Below are 13,757 nucleotides of genomic sequence, written 5' to 3'. Positions count from 1 at the left end.
TGCCTAAAGCTTTTGTTTTGCTTTCCCTACAAACAACTTTACCAATCAAACAACATGAAATCAGAGAATTCCCTGGTCAGTCTTCTGGAATATCCCTGTGAGCCTCTTCTAGGGAAAAGAAGCACTACTAAATGTTTTGGCTGCCTCTACACCAAGTATTAAAATGTCATACTGTTTTTCCAGGCTGAAAAATTCTGGTGACCTTACTGGCTGAAACAATTAATGCTGAGCCAGACAGGCAAGAACAGAAAGTCTTTGGGGGTCTTCAGCAAGGCTGAACTGCAGCCAAAACCATTGAGGAAGGTGTGAGAACTGCCTTAAAACTGGTCAGTACTTTGCTGGGTAAAAATATTGGAGCTGCTACTCCACATTTGAGAATAAGAGGAATATCTCATCAGAATGAGCAAAGTCTTGATTTCTGGCCATGCTTGAAGTGCATTGTACTGCACCCTTTAAATACTGGTCTCTTCTACATAGGTGCTGCACCAGGAGAAATCAAGGGTTTGATTTACCTTGGAATGACTATGTGATTATGATCCTGCAACACATTACTCATCCAATCTCCTTTGTGTTGGGCAAATAAAGCCTTATTCTATTCCTTCCAAACACAAATGGAAAGTGAGATGACAGTACAAAGCAGAACAGTTTCTATAAACAAAGCAAATTGTGACAGAAAAATTTGCTGACTTTATGAAAATGGGATCAAAAGTACTGCTTGGTTTAATAAGAAACTGGCAGTATTTTGTTTTCTTTTAGCTTCTCCTTATCATCTCCTGTACTGCCTCTGTTTCTAATGTCATCACTTCAAAAAGAAAATCCATCACAGGAGGAATTCTGCTGCTTAGAATAAGGATTGTCTAATAGCATTAGACAAATCTCCTGACTTTCTCTGGCTTTCTGCATTAGAAAGAAGGTGGGCTGATTGATCCAAAGCATTTTTTTCAGAATGTCTAAAGAATTAGAAGTCCCATTTTCAAAATTATTTTAGGCACTTAACCATTAAATCCTTTAGATAGATATTTTGCTCTTCCTAAGTCTCTTTTGAAAAATGAATTAAATTCATATAGCATGCAGACGTATAAAAACTGAGTTTCACTCCTCTCCTAAATATCCTCTCTAAATGGATATTTAGCTTCTAGAGATATAGTAAGCCTACTTCAAGAGTAAAATCTCTGGAATATTTTTCCATTTAAAAATCTGGAGAGAATCAACAAGTTCTTTAGGAGTGGCTCTTAATAAGCTAATTGATTTCAGGAACCTTGAGAAAAGTTTAAAACCATTTTCTGAAAAATGTCTGGTCAAACATTTTTTTAGCTTAATAATAAGAAACTGTCTTGCCTTTCTGAATCTGTCTGTTTCCTCCAAAGATCCAGCACTCTGTTTAAAAGAAAGAAAAAAAAAAAAAAGAAAAGAAAGAAAAGAAGCAGGAAGTTAAGATTCCAGAAGAGCCTGTAAATGAGTATTCACCACACAGGAGATGTTTCTTTCATATTCATGGTCACCTGGACAGAGTGAACCAGCAGGAGATTTTTTTAATGGACTTTTAACCAACATTAGGCAGAAAGATGACATGTTTTCAGGTTCTTGACTACTTGAATCAGATAAGCAGTTCTCCCAGCAATAGCTTTGACTTTACTGACACCTATCGACTATGTTAATGCTTACAGAAAAGTTTGGTTAACAAATCATGAGTCATTACAATCAATGGCAAACACAGAAATATGCTCTTTGTTAATAAAAGTCATGCTTACCTTCCATGCATTTTAAAGGATTCATGTTCTAAAAAAGCTCTGGATTTCAAGAAAAGGTTTCTCAAGGCAGAAAATTTTAAAATGCCTCCGATTTTAGGTGTTCAAGTTCAGATACCTTTGAAAGCACTCTTATACAGAAAGTACCAAATGCAAACCTGTAAATTCTAATCCTTTGATTATGGTATCTTGAAGCTGCTCAGAGTATTTAAGCTAGAAAAATATTAATTAATAATTATATATATTTATGCTAAGAACATGGGAGTATCTTTAGCTTGCCCTGGAATATCTTATATATGATGATGAATTCTGCCATCCTTAGCGTGTCTTATATATAACAACTAGGTAACTTCTTTAATTATTTGGGTTTTGAATTAAAATTTCTCATCTTTATTTCATTCCAAATCATTAACCTATAAGGACAGTTTTAAAAGGGACTAGGTCCTTCTGTGCAGTTACTTTGAATCAGTTCAGTCAGTGACTATTCTGTCTCACAGCAGGAGACACAAATAATGAACAGTGAATATATTTTTACTGCAGGAACTGTCAAAAAATAACTCTATGGAGAATGGGTGGAGAAAGGACAGAAAATAGAAATCCATGTGCCCAGAACCAGGCACACACCCAAAGTATTTACACACACAGCTGCATGCCTCCTTGCCATTTACTATTCTGGTTTGAAATTTCCATCTCAAGAAATATCTTGAGCATTGCGTACAAAGGGGAAAAGCACACAACTCTTAATTAAGCAGACACACATGAATACTGCTGAAGTAAGACTAGCAATGTGAAACAACCTGAGAGAGCAATGGCACAGCTCAGCAGCTGTCACTTACTGGTGAGCTCAGGGCCTCTCTCAGCTTGGATTTGTAGAGCATCCATCGGTAGCGCAGCTCCTCCAGATCCTCAGAACTTCCCACCACAGGATGAAGATGAAGGAGGTCCTCAAAGAGTTGCTGACCATGAGGCACATGAGACTGCATCTCCTAAAAGCAAAGACAAGGCTCAGCAGCAATTCAGGATTCAGGAAGTCCCCGCTTTTTAAATCAGCATTTGATAAAACAGTGGTTTACACACATGTTTATTTTGGTTGTTGCTTTTTTGGCCTGAAATAATATGAAACTCACCTGCAGGACTCCTCTAGCCTTGGATATTCCCGTGTTCAGTTTCTAACAATCCAAAACATCTAACAAATTGCCATGGCATTTGGCTATACTCCACAGGAAGAGTGAGAACAAATATTGATTTGACACTGATTTTAATCAGCTTCTTTTAATGAACACCTTTGGCATAGCACACTGGAAATGTCCAGCCCAACAGCTAAATGCCAGGCGCTCCTTTCCCTTCTACTCTGGTTCTGCCAGACCTTTCCTAGTAGAAAGGATGAAAATTGTCCTAAATTCATGAGCTTCATCTACTCTAGAGTCTCATACAGCAGAGTGTATAGTGTTTGAATTTTTTGTTCTTGAGGATTTTTTGTGGTTTTTGGGGAGGTGGTGGGTTTTTGGTTTGTAGGTGGAGTGGTTCTGGGTTTTGTTGTTGTTGTTTGGATTTTTTAAATTCTGAAAGAATTCACACTTATTGCATTATTTTTCCCCATCCACCCCCTGAAAACTAACCTCAAGTTGGCTCTGGTGTGCCTTAATTTCCTCTGCAGAAGATGGAGTCCCAGCAAGAATTTTGGTCAGTTTGGTGTTTTCTCCTTGGAGCCACTCTTCAAAGTCATGTAGGAGTTTCAAGTGGCTGCTTGCAGTTTGCCCTTCTCCCATCTTCTCCTAGGATACAGAACAACAGGAACAAAAAAGCCCTCACTGTTATGTCAGACATTTCCTCTGAAGGCCTGACTGAAATGTTAACCTCCAGCTTTGTAACCTACATATCAGATGAAGGCAATGAAACTGTTCTTGTGGAGCTGACATGAGAGAAAACACAGTCTCTATCTCACCTGCTTATGGTTGGGGTCGACATCAAAAAGGTGGAAAGCAGGTCTAGACATCCATCTGCTGTCCACAAATGCTCTTTTCTTCTTCTTCTTGTCAGCCACCGGTCTGCTTAACTGCCACTTTTTGAGGAGGCTTGGAAACACAAAACCAGAGATATCAGGGCAGTGAACATCCACATTCTGACTGGGGCTATGGGAGACAGCTCTGGGGAAACAGCACTGTTGTTGTTATTATTATATCATTATTAATACTAATAACAGTATTACTATTGAAGTTATTCCCAACCAGAATGTCTCACAGCTGCACCAGAACTCTAGTTCTAACATTTCTAAGTGTTTTGTTTTCTTTTATTTAGGGGACTAAAAATAATACTTTGGCAATATGCATTTCTTTCTGGTTACAGGAGGCAGTACAATCAAGCCTTCCTCAATTTTGTAATTTAGTTTTTGTGCCTATTCTGGCAGTATGTATGAATACAATCATACATGCAGCACACCATTACATATTAATACAGACTAGCAAATATGAGCAGCATTTCAGCACTACACAGTGGAGGCAAAATAAATTAACTCTTAATTTCCTAGCAAAAGAGAAGATTTTTAGCTTACACTTCTGCAGGTTTACAAAAGGCATAAATCCCATTGCAGATACACCCTCCTTGGAGGCATCTCCAAGGAGAACAGGAAAATGAGACAGAACAGCACAAGTCACCCAGTCTGTGCCAAATTTCCTCTGCCACAGGCTGGCAGAACAAGAGTGAGCCAGACCACAAGACACTGCCTACTCCAACACAAGGTAGAGGAAGATTCACAGACAATGTGGTTCACAGAGTCTTAAAATAGTTTTCTTAAAAGTAGTGATTTTCAGTTTACAGACAAATAAAATCTCATCTTGCTTCTAGCATGATGGTATGGCTGTTCACTTTCACAGCACAGAGCATAAAGTCTCAAGTGTGTCTGTTCTTACTGCAGTAAAAAGAGGCCTGTGGAAGGGACATAAGGAACACCTACACAAACACTTACTCAGTTGCCATCTCCTTCAGTGATTTCCACGACTCCCTCAGCTGATCCAGCTCTGTCTGGACATGGGCAGTCTCCTCTGGAGAAGAATTCTCCATGACCAGCTGGCCATGAGCTTCTACAAGGTTCAGCTGGATCTCCTTATCTGGAAACTCAGCCAGCAATCTCTGAAATGCAAAGCCCTGAAATTACTCCTAGTTATCCTGGGTAAAGTGGAGGCTATGTCAGACTGAAGGCCATGTTCAGTCCAGGACTATGCTGGTTTTGTTGGCACTAGCTAGAACATATCTAGAGGGAAAAAAATATGCTGTGCATGCTTCCAAAGAGCCCCACATAGGTCAAAGGGCTGATGGGAGGACTTTGAGGGTGCAAGATGTCAATGCACCTCCTTCTGTAGCCTTCCCATGAAAGATTTTGGTCTCCCACATGAAGGCAACAGCTGCCAGCTGAAGTATCCTGCTGGAGTGAATTTAACATGCAAAGTACTGCTACACAGGACAAGCTGGCAGCTTTGGAACAGCTCAGTTCAACAAGCAGAAGGCCAGCTAAAATGGCAGGAATGTTCAGTATATTGATGAGTACACACAGGCAAAGGCAGGTATTGTTCAGAGAGATCAGGTGGTCTGTTACCCTGACAGGAACAGACCACCTGTCCTTGGATAATAATTTCTCCATCTCAACACTGCTTACTCATCTTCACTGCTCCTGTCTGTTACATGGCCCCACATCCCACAGCACAGAGCAAAGCAGAGAGGCAACAGCAGCCAACAGTTATTGCAGGAGAAACACACATCATTACTCTCCTGAACCAGCAAATCCTCATTAGAAACCCCCACTCTTAATGTGTGAATGTTGCAAAGTGAATAATTAACATCTTAAACTAGGATGCTTTTCTCACTTCCAGGTCTTCCAGCCTGCCCTCAGTGTTCTGCTCCCCATCAGCATCCTGGCAGGAGTCAATCCTCTCCCTGGTTACTGAGATCCACTGCTGGAGGTCAGACAGTTTGTCATTATATGCCCAGTGCTTCTGAACATGGTCTTCACTCTGCTGTATCATCATCTACAAATGATAAAAATATGTCAGAACCAAAGACAAAACAAAAGCACCTTCTTTACTGGCTCTAACATTATGATGAGCACAGAACCTCATGGGGAAAAAGGCAAAAAGCAGGTATTAATGAGAGACCAAAAAACCTATCCTTTTAGCATCAGTGGTGTGGAAAACACCTCCAAGCTCCTGCAGGCCTGAATTCAACCACACGGGGGGGTATTAAGAACTAGAATAGCTCCCTTCCTTCTTAGCTGAAAGGGAATAGAGACTTTACATGTCTGGGGTTTTTGTACTCCAGGTCAATAGCAAATACATCTCACACTCCCCGAATCAGAAATCACTGTACAGACTTGTTTGGCAAAGGTTCAGTTCAGTGATAAATGGGATGATTGCAATTGAAACTAGAATTCCACAGTGCATGTTCAGGTAACACTTTAACACATACAATTTTATAGTGAACTGCATAGCTAAGGTAACTTCATGAGCTCTTATTCTGAGAATCTACTGAAATTGCTCTGGAGGTCACTTTATAGGTATGTCTGCAAGCTACAAAATGCCCCAGGACAAAGCAAGTATTTATACAATTGCTGCACTTTTCTCTCATTAACTTTTAGATCACAAAGCCATAAAACCCCCAAACACTTTGGTACAAACCCCCTCTCCTACAATCTGTGAATGATAATGTGAGTTCTTTTGGTCAGGAATCTCAGGGCCACTCTAGAAACAGTTTATACAGACAAAATCCATGTGGATGGTATCCTATCCCCAAGGGAAATCACATTAGAGATAATCAGAGAATCCTGGAAGAGTTATCAAAGTCTTAAGAATTCAGTGCTTTCTTTCCCTGAAATAAAAGTATCTGTCACTTGTTGCAGTGTGATGTATTTAAATCCAGTAGAGTCACTCAAAGCATGTAATGTCATATGCTCAAAGATGTTTTAAAATATTTTTAAATAGAGGCAACTGACAACTCCCCAGGCAACTAAAAACTTCCTTATGTTACCTCCAGTGATCTCTTCAGTGCCTGAGAATCAGATGAGAGTTGGTTCATTTCATGCCTGTGTGTGGTATTTGACTGAACAAGCTTCTCTACCTCCTCCATGTGAATTGCAAGCTCTGCCAAGTCATCTTGGATCATCTGCAGAGGAAAAGACAGATTCCATGTGTGTAGTGTGCTAGGTATGGCATAGACTTTCAAAAACATACACCAACGGCAGCTTCATTGACAGTGTGAGGAGAAAAAAAACCCAGTAACAACCAGTGTCATTAGAGAAAATGAATGGCTTTGATGCCTAGGAGTAAATGTTTCTGAAAAAAATAGTTGGATGTCATTTACATGTTACTGGGAGCTAACAAGGAAGATAAGTTGCTGAGAAGTGTCAAAGGAGCCACAGTATAAGCAGCAAAGAACTGTGGTGATAACACCCTGTGGTCACCAAGGATGAAGTGCCACAGTACAGGTGAGCTGTCACAGGTCACCATGGCAGGCACATCACCTCTCCTCCTGCTCCTCTCTCCCCTCTCCCAGGTATGTAATCCCACTGAACAGGCTCTACTGCATGTTGGACCCTTTGCTGAATCACTTCAAAACACTAACCAAAACATTATCATCTTTTCCCATTAATTTTGTTTTTCTTATCTTGGACGGCTGCATCAGCTGTGGAGTAAATCCAGCATGGGTCACAGCTAAGTGACAAGGTAAAGAGCAGAAAGAGGAGGAAGCAGAAGGAAAAGGAACAGTGGAAACCCTTTTGAGGAAGTTAACCTGAACCAAACTATCTTGTGTATTTTCACTGCTAGTGGGAAGTGTCAGGATACACTTTCTTTAGCAATTAAACTAGCCCAAGAAGGTGTACCACCAACAGCTCCAGCTGCTTCTTCCTTTCCTCAAGCTCAGTTTGCCAGTGCTTCATCTGCAATGCTTTAATTTCATTCACTCATGCTATAAACTGGACCAAATGAAATTATCTAACACACATTCAAGGGGAAAGGTACTGAATTCCCAATGCAAGGAAAATATGAACAAATAGGAACCACAGTTAGCTGAGGATAACATGGCCAAGCAATACTGTAATTTACCTGGAGTCTCTGGAGTTGTGTCTTTTTCCCCAAGAGGTCAGGCTGTGGTTCCTTCTCCAGATCTAATTTGGCTTTGATGGCAGATAATTTCTTCTGCAATGGTGCAAAACCAGCATCAAAGTTCTTATGTTGCAATATCAAATTCTAGATGGAGAAATAAGAAAACAGGATTTAACATATATACCTTGGCATTGTGTTTTGTCAATATCTGGTTCACATTCAGGACAAACACTGAGCTATACTATGCAACGGATCACAAATTTATTTGAATATTTGATCAACCCAGGAAAAGGGATTAGTACTAAATTTAAATTTATAAAACTGGCATAGTCAACACTTCATCTTTGTCTTTATCACAGGCAAAGACAGTATATGGGTTTTGTAGTTCACCTGGAGTTTGCTCTTGCTTTGCAGCAGACTTTTGTGTAGAATTTCTCTCTCCTTTGAAGCTTCAGCTACTTCTTGAATCAAAGACTCTGCTTTTTCCTCACCAAGGACATTGTTTAGCAGATCTTTCTTTAGCTGTAATATCGCCAACTTTTCTCTGAGCTGTGAGCTTTCAGCTAGAGCAGCCTGAAGGAGAAAAGTTCTTCCAGTGAGATCATACCAAAAAAAAAATCATATAACCATATAATTCTCACACAACTCACACAACCAAAGCAGTACAACAAAGTCAGGTAAAAACAGCATGCTGGGCCAGCAAGGGGTAACAGAAGGTACCTGGACAGTGCCCAGTTAAAGGAAAAATCTTCCTGATAATGTTAGAAGCACCAGGGCTGCATCCATTTTGTGAACAGAAAGAGGTAAGCTGTACTATGGAAAGAGTTGTCTGTGCAGAGGAGAGGCCTAAACAACCAACAGAAAGGACAGCCTGAATGCTCATCCTGAGGATAAATTCCATCCCTGTTCACAGACACATTTATTCTGGAGATCACAGGGATGGCAAAGTAACAAACACACCTTGCTGGGAACATGCACTAGTAGTGAATTTTAATCCCACATCTATATCACCACATAATGCTTTAACAGAGTCCACAAATTTCCCATCCAGGGAGATCTGGGCTAATGCTAAACAATATTATCATCATTGTTAAAGACATCTAGCACTTTCTGCAGCCTACTCAGCTGACACTCCAGTCAACCAAATGGAAGGCAGAAAATAAGGCAATGTGCTACAGCTGGAGCCAAGTAAAGAGCTCCATCCCTCCTGGGGGGTTTCCTGCCACACTGGCAGCACCTTCCAGGCTTGGTCAAACCCACATTTCTGAACTTAGCAACAGCTTTGCTACCTCAATGTGAGCCAGCTCTGGCTCTGGAGTCTCCAGGAGCATCTGGACCGACGGCTTCCACTGCTCAAAACTTTGCAGGGGATTTTGGATGAGTCTCCACAGCTGGGCTTCTGTGTCAGTGCTCATTTTAGAAGTCTTGCTTCTAACACTGTAGGGATAAAGTGACAACCAAGAGAAGGATTATGAAGAAATCCAAGCCCAAACATTCTATTCTTCAAGGCATGAATTAACACAATACTGGGGTGTAAACCATACACAACACAAAAGCCTCAGTCGGTTTTACTGCCTGAGCCTGCTGTGGCATACCAACAGCTGCTCTGTCAGTCAGAGACATCTGACAAAACTTTATTTAGATGTCTCAGAACACATTTGTCTTCTGTGCAACTGTGTATCAGGAGCTACTTTGCGTTTCTAGTAGCCAGCAGTCTTCCCTTGTATGTGAACTTTCTTAGCTGCTGTCACCAGTGTGATTTAACAAATCATACTATCCGAGCAGTCTCACTGACTCATGGGAGGAACAAGTCAAGAGTGTCTAGAATGTAACTGCAGTTGCCTGGAAAAAACAAGGGTTTTTTTCTTAAAAAAATTACATTAAAAAGTCTTTGATAACCTTATGTTAACACAAAAAGTGAAAAATACATTTGTATGTATTTATGTATTCAGACAGAATTATTTTAAATTACTTGCATTTATGTTAGTACATAGAGGTGATTCTGATAAAAAAGTATTTGTATTTATGTACATGTATCCACATACATACACAGCTCTATTATTGGGGAAAAAAATTAAATCAGCAAACCTTCAATGAATATCCAGGCTTCTCTTAAAAAGAGCACAGCCCAAACACAGCCAAGTGACAAGGCCCAGCAGTGACACACCCCATGCAGCTGCCTCCTGCTTTTCTCAGCCTGCCTGATATGGCAAAATGCAGCCCAAACTTTATGTTCACAGGGGAACAGTATCTTGCAAACTCACAAGAGAAGCAGGTGAGAGCAATGCCAAGCAGGATCAATACTGCCTTTCCACAAACACAGAAATCTTACCTGTGTCACTGGGCCGTGACGGGGCTGAACCAAGGCAAGTTTGCAGAGCCAAAAGCTCCGCAAATAGAAAGTTCTGACTTTACATGTCCTCTGCCATTTGCTCTGCTGCCCCTGCCAGGCTCAGTGAGAAGCTGCCAGACTTCCCAAAGAAGCCTTGGAGAGAGGCTGGCAAAGAAGCAGCTGCCATTTTCTACTCAGAGTAGTCCCTGCCTCCTTTGCTCCTCTTTCAGCTTTGTTTACTTGCCAGTTTTTAAACTGCAATCCTTTCCCACAATGACCTATAACCCTTCCAGCAGGACAGCATACTGTGCACAGAGGGAAATAAGCTGGGATACAGGAAGAGAACTGACCTTTTTTCCCTTAAAAAAATGATCCTTTCTTCTAGTTTGCAAAATTTGCTGCAGCTTCTTTACTTCCTGATTCCAGGCAGCCTGGAAACGGAAACACTGAAGTCTGGGAGAGGCTAAACTTTCAGAGTTTCCAACCCAAGGCAAGTTGAAAACAGGAACATGCATATGAGCTGCCAGGAGAAGGGGAATAAGCTCTGCCAAATAATTGCTAAGGCTGGTGAGTCACTGCAACAAACTCAACAAGGGAGGGCCATAATTCTTCTGAACCGTTTACTACCACAGCTCCTGTCCTGATTTTCTAGTTGCTGGCATGAAAGGCAAGCAAAATACATAAATTATTATTATAAAATGCTAATTAGATCAAATTAGCTGCCAGCAATCTAATTTTCTTCAAACCATACACAACATTAATGATGTAAGAGCATTGCTTGAAAATGACCAGGAGCCTGCAGCTCCCAGCAAACGGCTAAAATTACAGCTTGACTGAAACACGGAGGCGGATGTAATTATCAAAAGCTTTTTTTTTCTACCCATCACCTACAATTGGATGGCATATCACTTTTTTCTTAGGCCCCTGACAATCCCTGAGAGAAGATTCCCCCCACCATAATCAGACTTCCCAGTACCTTTGATACTGCTGTATTGCAGAGACAACACTCTCAGTGTGTGGCTGCACATCTTGGGAAAACCGTAGCAGTTCCTTAAGCTGAGCCTTCAGCCTCTCAATCTTTGACTCTTCTGCAGCCAGAGCTGCTCTTGTTGCCTTAATTATAAAAATAATGAACAGATCATACTTTATGTAGTGTCTGCCATATGAAATAAGAAGTAAGGCTGTGTCTCAGGGTATGCACAAATCCCCTTTCAGTGTTTCTTTCCTGGTTATAAGGAATATGGTCTTTGCTAAGACAGAAAACATTCTCAGCAACAGTTTTATTCCAGCAGACTCTCTCTCCTCCCCTCACACTGCCCAGCCTCTGCATCTGATCTGCAGGGTTCACTGTTTGAACAGAGTGAATCCCAAACAGGCCTGGTTTCAGTTCACTGACTGCAGTATATAACATGAGCTGCATTTCTGGAGCAGTCTTAAAAGCATCTGTTTGCCTGAACACATCTTTCTCAGAGCTCACATACAGAGAATGTTAATTCTAGGGTGACTCAGGAAAACAAAAACAACTAAAACCCATGCAAATGTAGCTGGATTGAACCAGTCTAAATTTTTCCTTTTTGCATATAGTTTTCCCAGTTAGTCCTGCATAGCTCTAGATATACAAAGAGCAGTGAAAGGCATTTTGAGAACAGATAATAAATACAAAATCAGCCCTCGAGAGAAAACAAGTAGTAAAAATTCTTATCTACTTAATGTGTGACAATTTTTTTGCACTCATTTTCGCAGCAGATTGGTTTTGGTGTAAATACTGGATTGTTACAATCTCGAGACTTCTTAGTACTGATGATGTGTCTGCTAGTAAAGGAAGAGAGGTACCTATCTTACAGAGGTGATGGCTATGACATAGCAATGGTCTTATCAAATACCTCAGAAATATGTGTACTTGTGTCTGTCAATGCACTTGTGTCTGTGCATATATATATATTCAGTGAGGCATTAATTTCCTGCTTCTTTTTAAGTGGAGCAAATTGTGTTGCTTGCTCTGCATTGTGCTCTTTTTGCATATGATCCCTTTGAACTCTAGGCACAAACTGCATGCAGCACACCCTCCAAGCCTGCTCCTCCTGTGCAGGGTAAGATGAAGGCTGGGGCAGTTGATTCCATTGTTGGCAGTCATTTTCCTCAGTGTGTTTCACACACACTCATACTCCTTCCTTATCATCTCTAACCAATGGGACAGGCATCTGTTGGATGTGACTATGCATGTTCAGTCTCTGGTTGCACTTGATCCTCCACAAAAAGGATAACAACTTACATTGCACTTTTTCCACAGAGTTACAAACTCATCTTCAGTCTTTTCCCCTTCCCCAGGGTCCAGGTCATTTTCTAGTCTCTGTAGATCTTTCCTAAGCTGCTGGATGTCTGCTTCCAATTGTCTGGCTTGGGACTCATAGGCACTTTCAGACTGTTGGATCTTGAGCAATCTCTCCTCCTCCTCACTACTCAGCAGTTTCAACTTCTCCAAGGCTTTTCTGAGCTCTTCAAGTTCATCCTTCAGTCTTGCAGATCCAAGTGGAGAGGTATTCTGAATCACCTCTGCACACTGATTTTCAAGGCGCTTCCATTTCTTTCCACCACTCCTAATGTCTTTGGCAATTTCCTGCAAAAAAAAGTTAAGTAAAGATTATCTGCAGGAATGGGAAGCTGGGAAAAAAGCTGAAATCAGTAGGGAAAAAGACCACCTCTCCTCATTGTACATATTTTGGTTTTCATTTATTATTTCAAAATATGTCTCTTTTCAAGTGACCAGAAGCCAGGTTTAGTCATCTGACTGCCTTCTGAGTAATACTAATTGTCATTGATTCTGAAAATATTGGTTTTCATTAATGCTTATAACTTGAGATCCCTGACAAAGAGAACAGGAGCTGCAGGCACTAGACATATATTAATAGTTGGATCTCAGAGATTTTAAGCTAAACATTAAAAGCATTAGCACCAAAATAAAGGATATTGTTCTCAAAACTAGTATTCTCATCACCAGCTCTAAACTCTCAAAAACTGTGAACCTTCAGGGTCTAGCTGGATCATGTTTACCAAATCTGATTTATTTAAACAAGATTCTCAGAGAATCACATAACCATTGGAGCTTGGGCTTTAAGAAAAACAAACCAGACCAGTTTGTGACTCATACTGGAAGAACCATACATACAAACAGTTTCAGGACCTCATACAACTCATCTGCTCTAGCCTATGCTAAAATCACCATCTATTTTGTATTTGTAATTCTTTTCTCAAGAACACCCTTGTATGGTTTGAGCAACATGTACGGCCATGAAAAAAAAAAAAAATCCTAGCTCCTTGTTAGAGCTATATTGTTCAAGGACCTTCAGTGCCTTTAGCTTGTCCTCTGCTGAAGTCTTGGTTGCTCCTCCAATGCAGCAGTTTAATTTCTCTGTGACACCATTCAGCCATGACTGAAACTGGTTGACACTGGCGCTGTACTGCTCATGTTCCTTGGTTATCGTTTCAAGCAGTTTCACTCTGTTCTGTAACAAGAGACATCAGAAGTGGTGAGAACTGTGCTTATCTGGCTCTTTTTCCTTTACATTGTAACCCAGAATTTATAAA

At 40.7% G+C, this 13,757-nt stretch overlaps 1 protein-coding gene across 3 annotated transcripts in view; it reads right to left on the bottom strand.

Annotated features, from left to right (window-relative positions):
* The window catches only part of SYNE3 (spectrin repeat containing nuclear envelope family member 3), a 65,415-nt gene that overhangs the window by 21,056 nt on the left and 30,602 nt on the right, over positions 1–13,757 (bottom strand). For 2 of the 3 annotated variants that reach the window (XM_063160026.1, XM_063160024.1), the window contains exons 5-17: positions 13,514–13,675; positions 12,445–12,789; positions 11,149–11,285; positions 9,130–9,277; positions 8,231–8,413; positions 7,841–7,984; positions 6,765–6,899; positions 5,609–5,770; positions 4,714–4,877; positions 3,694–3,823; positions 3,368–3,523; positions 2,585–2,734; positions 1,339–1,377 (exon numbers count right to left, since the gene is read on the bottom strand). In XM_063160026.1, the coding sequence (XP_063016096.1) occupies positions 1,339–1,377; positions 2,585–2,734; positions 3,368–3,523; positions 3,694–3,823; positions 4,714–4,877; positions 5,609–5,770; positions 6,765–6,899; positions 7,841–7,984; positions 8,231–8,413; positions 9,130–9,277; positions 11,149–11,285; positions 12,445–12,789; positions 13,514–13,675 (2,055 nt within the window). The remainder of the gene's footprint in view (positions 1–1,338; positions 1,378–2,584; positions 2,735–3,367; positions 3,524–3,693; positions 3,824–4,713; positions 4,878–5,608; positions 5,771–6,764; positions 6,900–7,840; positions 7,985–8,230; positions 8,414–9,129; positions 9,278–11,148; positions 11,286–12,444; positions 12,790–13,513; positions 13,676–13,757) is intronic. The other variant, XM_063160025.1, reaches the window with a different exon arrangement.

This window comes from Melospiza melodia, chromosome 6 (genome assembly GCF_035770615.1).
Source record: "Melospiza melodia melodia isolate bMelMel2 chromosome 6, bMelMel2.pri, whole genome shotgun sequence".
NCBI classification, from domain to species: domain Eukaryota; kingdom Metazoa; phylum Chordata; class Aves; order Passeriformes; family Passerellidae; genus Melospiza; species Melospiza melodia.
The sequence above is the reverse complement of the archived record's forward strand: the minus strand, read 5'-3'. Positions and strand labels throughout refer to the sequence as shown.